Here is a 14,100-nt window from a genome sequence, read left to right on the forward strand (position 1 = left end):
TCCAGCCAATGTGAGCTTTCTTATACTGTGACGTGTGTGTGTGTGTGTGTGTGTGTGTGTGTGTGTGTGTGTGTGTGTGTGTGTGCGCGTGCGCGTGCGTGTGCGTGTGTGTGCGTGATCCTTTGAACCCTTAGATCTCCAGACCTGCAATCAAGGATAAAATGTCCATGAAGGTATGTATCTTCAGAACAGATTTGATTACCGTAGTCCTTCTCACTCAACGTTATTACAGTGAACACTATCTCACCCTGCTGGCTCTAACCATTTTTTTGCTTTTGTTGCACCCAGTTGCAACAGGTCTGCTTCATAAGGCTTTGCTTCTGTAGGTGTAGCTTATTGTATTTTATAGTCCCCATAAAAAGAAATGGGTTTTGCCCATCTTTATGCCTTAGTGGTATTGCCGTTTTCAGAGTCTGTTTAAAACAGGCATGCTGCTTTGTGCTAGTGTGTGTGTGTGTGTGTGTGTGTGTGTGTGTGTGTGTGTGTGTGTGTGTGTGTGTGTGTGTGTGTGTGTGTGTGTGTGTGTGTGTGTGTGAGAGAGACAATATGGCGTCATGACTGTGGTTTTAAAAGGCTATGATTGATAGCCTTTTAAAATGTTAACCTTTGTCCCCAGATATTCGTACGTGCACAGTTTGAGTATGACCCTGCCAAAGATGACCTCATCCCATGTAAAGAAGCGGGCATTCGCTTCCGGGTTGGTGACATAATCCAGATCATCAGTAAGGATGACCACAACTGGTGGCAGGGCAAGCTGGAGAACATGAAAAATGGTACAGCTGGACTCATTCCATCCCCTGAGCTGCAGGAGTGGTGAGCTTCATATACTAGATGTGATGTGATGTGTTGTGTATGTATCTGCACACAGCTTCCATGTGAACAGCATTTACACATTTACGTGGTAAAAAAATTTCCTAGGGAAGGATGCTAAAAGCCAAAACATGCCTAACATTTCCATGTCACTGTAAAAGTGCATTTAAAAAATTCAATTATTACAAACAGCCTATACATATATTTGCAACTGTTTTAAAGATTAAGGATTTCTTAAGGATTTTTATGTGTTTGAGAGGTAAAATGGCCTTTTTTTTTGTTGTTGTTAATTTCTTATAAATATGGATGTAAGTTTTAACCACATCATTGAGCTTGTAAAAGAAAACATGATTGATCAGCTTAGGCACTTTCTTCCATTGGTCCAAGGTCTAGTGCTTACTCTGCACATTGCAGGTGGTTTTGGTGGTGGACAGGGGTCAACAAGCTTATCGGTCTGAAGCTGTGAGGCACTGTGTGTTTTGACACCTCAATATCATATCCTGCATTAATTTATTCAGCTATTTGTGCTTCATTAGCTTTTCTGTGGGAACGAACCAGCTAACCTTCGCTCCCTTGGAGCTGGTTGTCCTTCCTTAGACCACTTTTGATAGTTATTAACCAATATTTAGACTTGTCATATTATAGATGCTCTGACCCAGTTGGTGAGCCATCACAAATTGGCCTTGCTCAGTTTCTTGTTCATGCTAACTTTTCTCCGCTTTTAACACATCAACTTTGAGAACTGAATTTTCATTGCTGCATAATAAATCCCAACCCTTGACAGGTGCCACGATAATGAGGTGGTCAGTGTTATTCACCTCACCTCTCAGTAGGTTTAATGTTATGGCTTATCCATTTTCTGTTTTCTCATAATACAGCACACAATTAACAAGTTTAAGCTAGCTTTAGCTTTTCATATTTCACAAGAAAAGATGCCTGGCAGACTATAGAGCATATAATCTGTTGCGTAGTATTATTTATTCTTGTGTACAAAACAATCTAAAACATTTTTTGGGGAAAAGTATAGAATTGGATATAGAAAAAGGTTAAAATAACCTGGTACACACCCTTTTAGAATTTGGAGTGTGACTGTGTTCAGAGTGAATCGATCACATTCAATCCCATGTTTAAGAGTATTTATAAGACAGCATTATTTTGATTAATCCTAAATAAAGAGAAGCTGTTTTGTTGGATCCTCTTTCAAAAAAAAAAATTTAAATAAATCATCACCCCCCAAAACCAGGTTGCAAATGTGTTATGGTCTTCTTCTTTTAACTTCTCTTATTAGTGGTCGCCACAGCAGATCATCCGTCTCTATAACCCTCTGTCCTCTACATCTGCCTCTTTCAACCCAACTACCTGCATATCTTCTCTCACCCCATCCATAAACCACCACTACTTCCTGGTGGCTCCATCCTCAGCATTCTTCTACTGATGTACCCCCTGTCCCTACTCTGCACATGTCCAAACCATCTCAATCTCGCCTCCCTTACCTTGTCTCCAAAACGTCCTAAATGCGCTGTCCCTCTAATAAATTTGTTTCTAATCTTGTCCATAGTCGTCACTCCCAACAAAAACCTCAACATCTTCAGCTCTGCTACCTCCAGCTTCACCTCCTGTCTTTTACTCAATGCCACTGTCTCTAATCCATACAACATCGCAGGTCTCACCACAGTCCTATAAACTTTCCCTTTCACTCTCGCAGATACTCTACTATCAAAAATCACTCATGCTATCACTCTTCTCCACCCACTCCACCCTGCCTGTACTCTTTTCTTTACTTCTCTAACACACTCTCCATTACTTTGCACTGTTGACCCCAGGTACCTGAACTCCTCCACCTTCTCCACCTCTTCTCCCTGCAACCGCACCACTCCGCTGCCCTCCCTCTCATTCACACACATGTACTCTGTCTTACTCCTACTGACTTTCATTCCCCTTCTCTCCAGCGCGTACCTCCACCTCTCCAAGCTCTTCTCAACCTGCTCCCTACTCTCACCACAAATCACAATATTCTCTGCAAACATCATAGTCCATGGACAGGATGGTGTACTAAAATAAAAATGTTCTTTAACAAAGTGTTAGTTTAGAGCTGTTCATGCTTATTCTACAAGGTTATTGCAGGTTTTTTTTTCTTTTAAATATTTTCAAAACAGATTATTTTCCCCCTTAGATTTCATTTGTCCTAACATTGAAGGTGGAAAAAGTTCTGACATGATTTATCTTTTTCTTTTTTAACAGGGGTGTGTAGACATTTTATATATTTTGAACCATTTATTGTTAGCTAATGATGCTTGTGAAGAAATAAATTCACAAAAGAATGAGACTATTTTATATTAGTTTATTTTGAGTCGTCGTGTCTCCCCCCCCAAAGGTTGTTTAAGAACTATTTATTTTTAATTTTTTGAAAGAACTTTAATGTTGCACTATTATTTCGCTAGTTTTATAACGCACAACATATGAAAAATATGCATATTGTCTCTTCTTGCATGAAGTTACCCACGGTGTATAAGGTAACTGCAGTTGTATTATGTCTTAGGCGTGTGGCCTGCTTAGCGATGGAGAAAACCAAGCAGGAGCAGCAGGCCAGTTGTACCTGGTTTGGCAAGAAGAAGAAACAGTACAAAGACAAATACCTAGCTAAGCATAATGCAGGTAGGTCAAGATTAACTTAATTGGGCTAATGGGTTCAAAATAAATGGTTATTTTAGTAGCTGGAACATTCATGCACTATTCTTACACATGGGAATACTGAAAATGATCCAAATCATGGTTTTTATATGAAGTAGGTTTGTATCCATCTTTTATACTTCTAAATCGAACATCAGTGTGATTTCATCTGCTACGGTTGCTATTGTAATTAAGATGCAAAAGTGTGGCTTCCAAAATAAAAATCGTTTAGAATCTTTAAAATTTTTACCCAATCAATCATTTAGTAGCTATTAGAAAAATTTGGTAATTATAGCAGGGCTTCAAGGCCCATCACCATACTGCCATTATCATTATCCTTAATTCTGTTTTTTTTTACAGGGGCAATGCATGACCCCTGCTTACAAGCTAAAATATGCATAGAACAAAATTATACTATAAAATAATGTTCGACAGAAATATTTTCTTTCTTAGAATATTCTAATATGCTGTGTGGTACGTAACTATAGAGACTCTAAGTTTACCAGTTTCCATATAGATATGGAAACTGGTAAACTTGCTGGGTAATTTATTCAACAAATATACTTTTTTTAATGCAGCAGGTTTAAAAAGTATTCAGACCCCTTCAGTTTTGCACACTTTTTGATATAGATTTCACTTAAAAAAAAAAAAAAAAAAGGGACTGGCTTTTACTTTTTAAAATTTTGCTATCAATCTATAATGGGTAAACACAGAATAGCAATACGATGATGAAAACAATTAAATCTTTAAGTATTCCACCTAAGTGTTCAGACTCTTTGCTAACACACATCAATTGAGCTCAGGTGCATTCTGTTTGCTTTTTTTGTGATGTTTCTGGAGCTTGATTGGAGTCCAGCTCTGGCAAATTTTATTAACTTATTGGAGAAGATTGAGAAAGATACAAAGGTGTGTGTAAAAATTCACTTAATTAAATGCAAGATCAAAGAAAAAGCCATGAAACATTCATTTGATATTGTTTCATGTTGAAACAAATTCTGCATTTATATGTTAGCTGCACATTCATGCTGTGAAACTTCTGTATGGCTCAATGAAACCCCTATTAGATTCAGGTTTGCTGACTCATGAAACCACAGGACCTACACTGAACTCATTATGTTGATGAAACCAGATTGAGATAACTCTCCTTTGTGACAAAAAGCATATATTACTCTGCTCTCAACAATACTCTCAAAAGGCATTTGCGACGTGTTAGCGAAGATTTAACTCCTAATTCCTGTTCGTGCCTAAAAAATGAATGGAACCTAACTTCTTTTGCAGGAGGGAAAAATATTTTGGGGTTCGGGGTTACATTGATCACCTCATTAAATACCCTTATAAAAAAATAAAACTGTTTTGAACATGTTAATGATATTTATTTTGTAATGTTTGTTGAAATTAGCATCAATGACTACAATACACACCGAGAACAATATAGTTTGAATAAATTGTTCTAACATCTTGATGACTTTTGCTTGTAGAGCAACGTTATACTTTCTTGCCACACGTTGCTGTCAGTAGCCAGACACACAGCACAGGCCTAATCCAACCTCACTCTCCACTAATTAACCATAACATTAATTTAATATTGTGGGGATTCCCTTTTTGTTACCAAAACAGCTCTGACCCTTTGAGGCTGGTACATGAGCAGCATATCCTGTATGTCCTGTAAAGTTATAAAATGAGGCCACCATGCATCTGACCTTCGAGTACATCCTGCTGATGCGTAATCGGATTGAGATTCAAGGATTATGAAAAGCACGTGAACATCTTGAATTATTTGTAATGTTCCTCAAACAATTCCTGAACAATACTATGAAACTCTTAAATTCATGTGAATATTTAAATGTTTCACTCAAGTTGTCAAAAATATAATTTGTCAATTGTTGTAGTAGATTAAAAAAATTATGTAAAATATATAAGAAAATTTCACTAGTTGAGGCTTTTGTATCCCACTGTGTAAAAATACTCTGATCAGCTATAACATTAAAACCACCTGTTGGCTCAGAATAGATGCTCTAACCTCTGGCACCTCACACATCAGTGGGCCTTGGGTTTCCATGAGCCTTTTGCTAGTTCGCTGGTTGTCCGTGGGACACTTTTGGTAGGCGCTGACCACAAAATACAGAGGGCATCTAAAAAATCTGCTACCTTGCTAATTTCTGATGCAGTTGTCTAGCCATCACATTATGACCAATTTCCAAGTTGGTCAGATCCATATTCACAACAACTTTGGTAGCTGACTATTTACTTGCTGCCCTATACTGTATATCCCACTCCCTGACAGGTTCTACTGTAATAAGATGATTAATTTTTTTAACTTTGCCCTTCAGTGGTTTAAATGGTGTGTGTGTGTGTGTGTGTGTGTGTGTGTGTGTGTGTGTGTGTGTGTGTGTGTGTGTGTGTGTGTGTGTGTGTGTGTGTGTGTGTGTGTGTGTGTGTGTGTGTGTGTGTGTGTGTGTGTGTGTGTGTGTCTGTGTGTGTGTGTGTGTGTGTGGGCACATACTCTGTGTGTATGGTTTTCAACGAGTTTGAATCAAAAGATAAATATGATACAATAGCTAGAATTTTATTTTCTGATATTTACATCTTAATGTGTTAAACAATTTGAAACATGGCACATTTAGTTTTTACCCACCCATTTTTCAATTAATCAGAAATATTAGAAATCTCTCCAACAGTCTTCCTGGGCAGGAAAAATGATATCACAAATTCAAAGAAGACTTTAAGAAATATAGAGGTTATGCCACAATAGCCAAACTGTTAACAGTAGAGGTCAGCACCAATAGTCGATTGCTGGAATTATCGGCTTTCTGCAAAAATACATACTGATAGTTTTTCCGGCTTCCAGTCCGCTGTTATTATGAGAGTGGCCTCTAGAGGCAAATCACTGATGCCACGTGCTGTTTATTTTTACACCCGAGACTGTGCGCGGCACAAAGATCGTACATGGCCTGGAGAAAGCACTATATTATATTTATTATTGTTTATTTATTTATTTAATAATTATACTTATTCATTAATATATTTATTTATTTTAACACATTATGATTCAGTAGTGTTTTTTTATATTTTTTTATTTTTGTAATAAAGTTCAGTACTATTTTACATGGGGTGTTTTTTTTATCCAGTAACCATTTAAAAACATCTATTGGTTGATCAATCTGTTATAGGCAAGTATGATCCAACTATCAGTATCAGTCAAATCGGTCAACCTCTAATCAGCAGTAAGAATCTGAAGGCCAGATTAGAGATCACACAGAAATACAGAAAGTAAAAGTTAATCTTAGTTTTTGATAGCTTATACCCAAGTTATAGTGACGTGAAAGTGTGTTGAAATTGGTAGTGGTAGCAGTAGAATTAATTAAAGAGTCTACAGAAGCATTATCTACTAATATTTGAAGATGTTAAGAAAAAACAACCAAAGTTTGAGCGCTATTTACTTTGTGTAGTTTTTGTCCAGTGCTTTTGCTCACATAAAAATTGGGTGATCTGCCACCAATGGTGCTATGTTCTTAAGTTATTTAGCACATGTAGATGCAGACAGAAAATTAATTCTGGATTTCTGATTTATCAATTCATATTCATCTTTTGTTCTGAAACCCAATTGTGGGTTGTCAGTGTATAGCACAGACAAAAGAACAGACCTTGTTTTCTTGTTAACTGTTTGATTCGACTGAGTGTGCATGGCTTTGTGCTGTCCTTTCCAGCAGTGTGCTATTGTCTGTTTTCTTTGCGCCTGCAAATACAGCAGCAGGCAATGTTGCTATGGCAGCTCAGTTATGGTGTCTGTTTAACCAATTTTGATGCCCCACTCCTTTTACCTTGTCCATTTTTCATGCTTTCTCTCCTTAATGGCCCTCTTGCATGTAAGTACAACAGACTAATGCCTCCATTTTTGTTTTGTTTTTTATTTGTAATTTTAACATAATTGTTCAGTAATCTAAAGGGAAAGCAGGTGTGGACACATCATAACTATTATCTAGACCAAAAAAGCTACAGTGTTCCGATTAGTGATAATAGTATTATGGTTGCACCACTCTGGAGTGCATTAAATGTAATTGTTAGACCTACTCATCCCCTAAATATAAAGCTAATTTCCCTGAAAGTGATTTGTCCACCCCTGGTAAGAACTTGTGCATGTCACAGGTAAGACAACAATGCAGTGTGTTTATTATTCCCCACCCTTTTTTTTCCTCTGTTGTCTGTGTTGTAATGTTTTATTTTATCATAGCAATCAAAAGGATGCTGAAAGCAGTAACCACATTTTCTTACAGGAATGCATGTTTTTTTTTCCCTCATTCAGCATCTATTATATATAGAAAATACATACATATTACTTTGTTTAGCTCTCATGTATAAACACTCATGTAGAATGCAAGTTTATGATGACATTTTAAGATACCCATCTCCAGACCTCATATATTTTCTTTAAAAAAAAAAAAAAGGTATAGATGTGCTCTAGAAGTAATAAGTCTTAAAATACAAAGCTCTAGAGTTAGGCTCTTTTGGACAGATCCTATATTTTCAGAAATAATGCATATTTACTGCCTACCACATCACGTTTCCGTTATTTGATACGGTTAATGAGTTGAATTTAGCAGGATAAATGAATATTGAAAATGTAACATTTTCTAAATCAATTTAAATTATATGACATTCTCGGCCTAAAATACATTAGTGGAGTGTAGCGGAAAATAGAGCACAATCTATTAATCATACTATTACAGTCTATTTTGCAATCTAATACAAACCCCAGTACTGGTATGTTTTTCTTTTTTTTTTTTCTTTTTTTTTTTTTTTTTTTTATTGTTCTCTTTTGAGCCAGACACTTTGAATCCACACAAAAAAGGATTTTTCATTTAGTTGACATCCAGGCTTATTGCCTAACTGCTTCAACATTGTTTCACACAGTCCTACGTCTTCTCACCTCTCCGTTCTCCTCTAGTGTTCGACCAACTAGATCTTGTCACGTATGAAGAAGTTGTTAAGTTGCCTGCTTTCAAGAGAAAAACACTGGTCTTATTAGGTATGTGGCTGTATACTATTTTCTGTAGGCATTTCTGGATTCTCTGTTCTCCTTCTATAACCTGTTTCTTTCTGCAGGAGCCCATGGTGTTGGCAGACGACATATAAAGAATACACTTATCGCAAAGCACCCAAACAGATTTGCTTATCCCATCCCACGTGAGTCACATACTATAGATAATACCTACCAAATATTTGCTGGATGACATCGCTATCAGTAGCAAGGAAAGAAATATAGTGCTTTTTGTATAGTTAAGGATTGTATAGTGATGCGCAGCAGCATTTGTCAGCTTTCATGCTCATAAGGACAGATTACAAAATGAAAGGTATTTAACTGAGTTAAAAAAAAAAGATAGATCATATTATGTATCCTGAATTAATAGTAGACAATAGCTAATATACAGTATATCACATAATGGCTAATATTTTATATAACACAGTAGAGTGTAAACAGCACGAGTAGGGTAAGTACCCTGGTGATTCTGCCCATTCTCGGTGAAACAAAAGATTTAATCATTTTTATGTATTTTCTACTAATTCATGTTTTGGACAGTACCCCCTTGGGCACTATATGTTGTCAAAACCAGTGCAATTGCTGATGCTTATAAATTTGTGGCTGCAGCTATATAAATCATTAGGTTTGATGTACTCTTGAGTGCTGTTCCTCTACACTTTCTTAGACACAACCAGACCCCCTAAAAAGGATGAGGAAAATGGCAAGAATTACTACTTTGTGTCACATGACCAGATGATGCAGGACATCTCAAACAACGAGTACCTGGAGTATGGGAGCCATGAGGATGCGATGTATGGTACACGTCTGGAAACCATCCGAAAGATTCACGAGCAGGGCATGATCTCCATTCTGGATGTAGAGCCACAGGTCCTAGACAAATCCGTATCTGATTGTACTGTTCATTATGTTGCTTTGGCTGTGTTACTGATGATTCTGTTCTTTTTGACAGGCACTGAAAGTGCTGCGGACAGCTGAATTTGCTCCCTATGTCGTTTTTATCGCTGCGCCAACGGTCACCCCTGGTATGAATGAGGTGGGCATGATTTTCCTCTAATAACTCACATAAATAATACATATATCCTTTAATTTTTTTTTTTTACAATTCCCAGTTAGCTCACATTTCTCAAGTTTAAGCTTGTTTACCTTCTTTTCTTTAATTTCAGGTATGTTTCATGTCTGCTTTTAGCTGCATTTAATCTTTCATTATTTTTTTCATGATTTCTACTACAATTTATTCTTTCTAACCTCAAAGTTCTGTACTTCCTTGTGGCTCATTGCATGCTGCATTTGTCAGTCATTTTGCATGTTGTTTCTATATGACTCTTTTCCTTGCCATTTCTCGTCACTGCACTCAGCTTCCAAGGTGGTGCAGAAAACTGCCTGTAAGTACATGACCTGTTGTAGGGTCTATGCCAGTGATTACAACTAAGCCTCTCTAAATCAAATGTATTCATGCTTATGCACAAAGATCCATTGTGGCACCAGGCTTTTATTCCAGCCAGAGGGGAGGCACTGATGGCTAAGATAAACTGATTAAATGAGCAGAAACAAGTATGGCTTTAACTTGATTGGAATGAAAGCCTGCAACCACGCCAGCCTTTTGAGGATAAGAATGATGACCCCTGATTTGCCACCAATATGCATAGGTCATGGCTCGTGTTTGTACCATTTACAATTTAGTTCAAAAGTTTGCCCGCTTCAATTTGCCCTATAGATGTTTAATTTTCCCCTTTTGTGCAAAGAAAGAGCAATAAAACTCAACAATGCATTAAATCCCAGAATCAGCTGTATCTGGGAGTTCAGCAGAGCAAAATTGGCCATGCTCTCTGAGGAGCAGGGATGTCCTACTTTGAGTAAGTCCTTTGAGTGGGTTCTTCTGCCCTGTAATGCAAAATTAACAGCAATTTAAAAATGTGTGGTTAACTGGCTTCAATGGTCTTGGATGAAGAAATTGCTAGCCTTCACCCTCCCTGGTTGGCAGCTGTTGCATGATGGGAAAAGCTGACTGGTTTAGGGGGAAATTAGGGATTTTTTTGTTGTTGTAAAGTAAAATTTCAAAAACTATTGGCAAACTTTTGTCCACAATTGTAATGTAGTCTGTTTTATCTGTGCCCCTGCAATCAATAGAAAAAAAAGTTTAACCTGTGCAGAAGTAACGTCTAGGATTTCCCGGAAATGATTTTCAGAATAAGGTTAATCCAGAGCTACCAAAATAAACTATAATCAGGTGTTTTAATTTTTTTATTTTATCACTAAGCATTACAGAATAATATTCATAAGATAGAATTTCTTACAGAGTTTGTCACTGGCGATTTCTAGCATTTTGCTTTCGTCCATTCAGGTCGTCCAAGCAGTAAAACAAGTTATGGCATTTCAAACCTTGGCTCATCATCATTAATGATGATTAGATTTTAATAAATGTTTGAAATCTGAATTATAGCAATGCAATAATCATTGAATTTTATTTAACTTGTTTAAAACTACATTATTTCACTGTTACTAAAGTACTTTGCTTGTAGCAATGGACAGTTTGGCTCATTATTATTAACGATTATATCATATCCATATCCTGACTTATGTAACACAGGCCTAGGTCAAACTTCATCACAAAACACAAGCAAGCTTTCTGCATGTAACTCTGTATACTCTTAGCTCATTCTGGTTCTTCTTCCCCTCCTTTCCTGAATCAGGACGAGTCTCTGCAAAGGCTGCAGAAAGAGTCAGAGGCCCTGCAGAAATCCTATGCTCACTACTTCGACATGACCATCATCAACAACGAGATCGATGAAACCATCCGGCTACTAGAGGAGGCCATTGATGTAGTTTCTACCACCGCTCAGTGGGTGCCTGTATCTTGGGTCTACTAGCATCTCCTATAGGCCACAGTTTTACACCAGTGTGGCCCAGGCTATTCCTCTTCCTCAAAAGAAAAAAGAACCACACACATTCATTTCGAACAGACTCACAAACCACTAGTCCATGTGTTGATATCATCAAGACCCTCCTGTGGGACTGCAAAAGCATAGTGCTGTACATATCGAAACATATAAATATATAAATATTAATATAAAAAGAATAAATATGGTCCTGTACTTATAGCTAGGGGTTGGACATTTTGTACTTTGTTTTTCGGAATGAAAGAGACGGCATCTTAGAGCAATGACGAGCACAGTAATCAGTCAGTGATTGGGTGTGGGTTGTTGAATGACAGGAGGGTTTGAGAGGATGAGTCCATACACAGATTAAATACTGTAATTGGGCACAGCCTGATCGGGCAGAAGAGAAACCTTGTTCCTTGTCTCACCCCACCGGTCTAACTCAGTTCAATGTCACATTTCCTGGACATGTTCACAGTGGCTTGTCCATGGGCAGTTGATAAGCACAGTTGGCTTGAGTGCGCCAAAATTCTATATAATTTATTTTTCAAAGGGTACTTGACTGAACATGTTGGAAGTTTGGTAACTTTAGCCTGTGCTGGTCTCTTACCCTTTCCTGTTACTTTCTCTGTTTGTTTAGCACTCTTAATTTGCACAATGGACAATAGAGGGGATGGGTGCTCTCTCTCTCTCTCTCTCTCTCTCTCTCTCTCTCTCTCTCTCTCTCTCTCTCTCTCTCTCTCTCTCTCTCTCTCTCTCTCTCTCAATTTCTCCTTGTTTTTATTTCTCCAAGTGAAAAATTCCAAATGGTTCAAGAGTGCAGTGTGTTTGGTGTTACAGTATCATACTCTCATCTTCTAAAAAAGAAAAACAAAAAAGTACGTAAAAAAAAAAAAAAAAAAAGATGTTGGGGGAAACGGACACCTATGCACATCCTTGTAACTCTGGAACACTGGTTAACCCTCTGAGTGGACAACCTTTTTCATGGCCTGTCAAGTGATGTGTTTGTAAATTTTGTCTGAATTTTATTTGTCTTGTGGGTTGGGTGGGTGGGGGGTGATAAGAATTTCCTGGATCTGCCATTCCAGAAATGTGGTGTCTTAAGAGTATTATTGTTTTATGTTTCTCCCAGAAAGATTGAGACCGAGGGGATTTTATTGTGTCTACCTGTTTCACTGGTACATGCGTTCTTCTGAAATGGAAGAATTGTTGTGTGCATAGACATAAATGAATTCAGTGTGACAGACTTTTCATTTCATATCTCCCTTGTGTAAATTTCTCTAAAAAATAAGTTACTCCTCAGTATGGCTTTTGTAAATAGATTTCCTTTCATGTGTTGGGGAAAAAGTAAACTGCCTTTGAATTCATGCAAAATTTGTTATTCATTGTCTCTTCTTACAATATTAAAACAAGTCATTTTAACTTGCAAGAGCATTGTCGGTATAGCATCAGTATCAGTCTGGAATCAATGCCATGGTGCATACCCTATAAATGCCCTAGTAACCAGGTTGGTATTCTATTGAAATATTGATTATTCAACTCGGTCAGAATATCTGTTTTGGAATTTCAGTTTATGAAAAGAAATGGGGACATATTTCCATAAAGTTTTGGTGATCTATATTAAATTATTGTTTAAATAAAAAAAAAACTTCCATGTAAAAAAGAAATGTGAAAGAGAGAGTCTTGTCAAATTAACCTTTGCGAGGTACACACATTTTGGTTCAGATGCTTAATGTAAGAGAGCATGAAAAGTATTTTTCCCTTCAGTCAATATTTTCAGTAATCAACTTGATACCTCAGTATTTAAGATGTTGGACTATGGATTGGAACATCAAAGTTGGCACTCCTGTGCCGTTGTGCAAGGCCCTACCCCTGAACTGTTCAGTTGTATATATTAGACAATTGTAAGTCACTCTTTATAAGCGTGTCTGCTAAGTGCCATAAATGTAAATTAACAATATCAATCTTGCAGCGTTCTCCTATAGGAAGCCTGTCTGTAGATAATGACCTACTGCTATCTTTCACAAACAAATTATTTTTAATTACTAAACATATTATTTTGGTTTGCTTATTTATACTAAGAATAATAAATACTTAAGTAAAATTAAAAGAAAATAAACATACTTTTTACACTTCACATTGTATCAATAAAGTACAAGCAACAATTTTCAAGATTCTTTTTCTTTTATCCTGCCAAAACCTGTCTAAATGCCAATTCATTGGGAACAGCTTATCATCCAGTCAGGTTCAGCAATGTAGAAAAAAAAACTGATGTGTAAAGTTGAGTATGAACATGCCTCCATGTACCTCAGTATAAATCTGCTATAGCAAGCGACGACTTATAAAAATAAAAATTTTTATTTCAGTCCAAAATAGGATGAAGTCCGCATGTTGTAGTAGGTTTTGTCAATTTGCAAATCCTATGCTATATTTTTCCAAAGTTTGCCTCTGTTTAATGCCAGGATCAACTAGCATCAATGTTGTGTGGAAATAAGAGTACACCACATTTGAAATCTGTAGTTTTACATATCAGGAAAGAATAATAATCATCTGGTCCCTTTTAGGTCTTAAACTGAAATACAACCTCAGAGAAATGACACCTGACATAATGTCACGTGGTTCTCTGAGGTTGTATTTCATTTTTATTTCATTTCATTTTGAGACCATGTGTCTTTTCTTTATCATTTTTTTTACTTGAAGTAA

At 36.9% G+C, this 14,100-nt stretch overlaps 1 protein-coding gene across 5 annotated transcripts in view; it reads left to right on the forward strand.

The window, feature by feature from the left end:
- The window catches only part of caskb (calcium/calmodulin-dependent serine protein kinase b), a 58,829-nt gene extending 45,998 nt beyond the window's left edge, over positions 1-12,831 (forward strand). For 3 of the 5 annotated variants that reach the window (XM_083532240.1, XM_083532242.1, XM_083532244.1), the window contains 8 exons: positions 135-173; positions 617-813; positions 3,350-3,465; positions 8,426-8,506; positions 8,584-8,664; positions 9,186-9,388; positions 9,471-9,554; positions 11,212-12,831. In XM_083532240.1, coding sequence (XP_083388366.1) covers positions 135-173; positions 617-813; positions 3,350-3,465; positions 8,426-8,506; positions 8,584-8,664; positions 9,186-9,388; positions 9,471-9,554; positions 11,212-11,388 — 978 coding nt within the window. In that variant the 3' untranslated portion in view covers positions 11,389-12,831. The remainder of the gene's footprint in view (positions 1-134; positions 174-616; positions 814-3,349; positions 3,466-8,425; positions 8,507-8,583; positions 8,665-9,185; positions 9,389-9,470; positions 9,555-11,211) is intronic. The other 2 variants (XM_083532241.1, XM_083532243.1) reach the window with 1 other exon arrangement.
- The last annotated feature ends 1,269 nt before the right edge of the window (positions 12,832-14,100 follow it).

This window comes from Silurus aristotelis (genome assembly GCF_946808225.1).
Source record: "Silurus aristotelis genome assembly, chromosome: 2".
NCBI lineage: Eukaryota > Metazoa > Chordata > Actinopteri > Siluriformes > Siluridae > Silurus > Silurus aristotelis.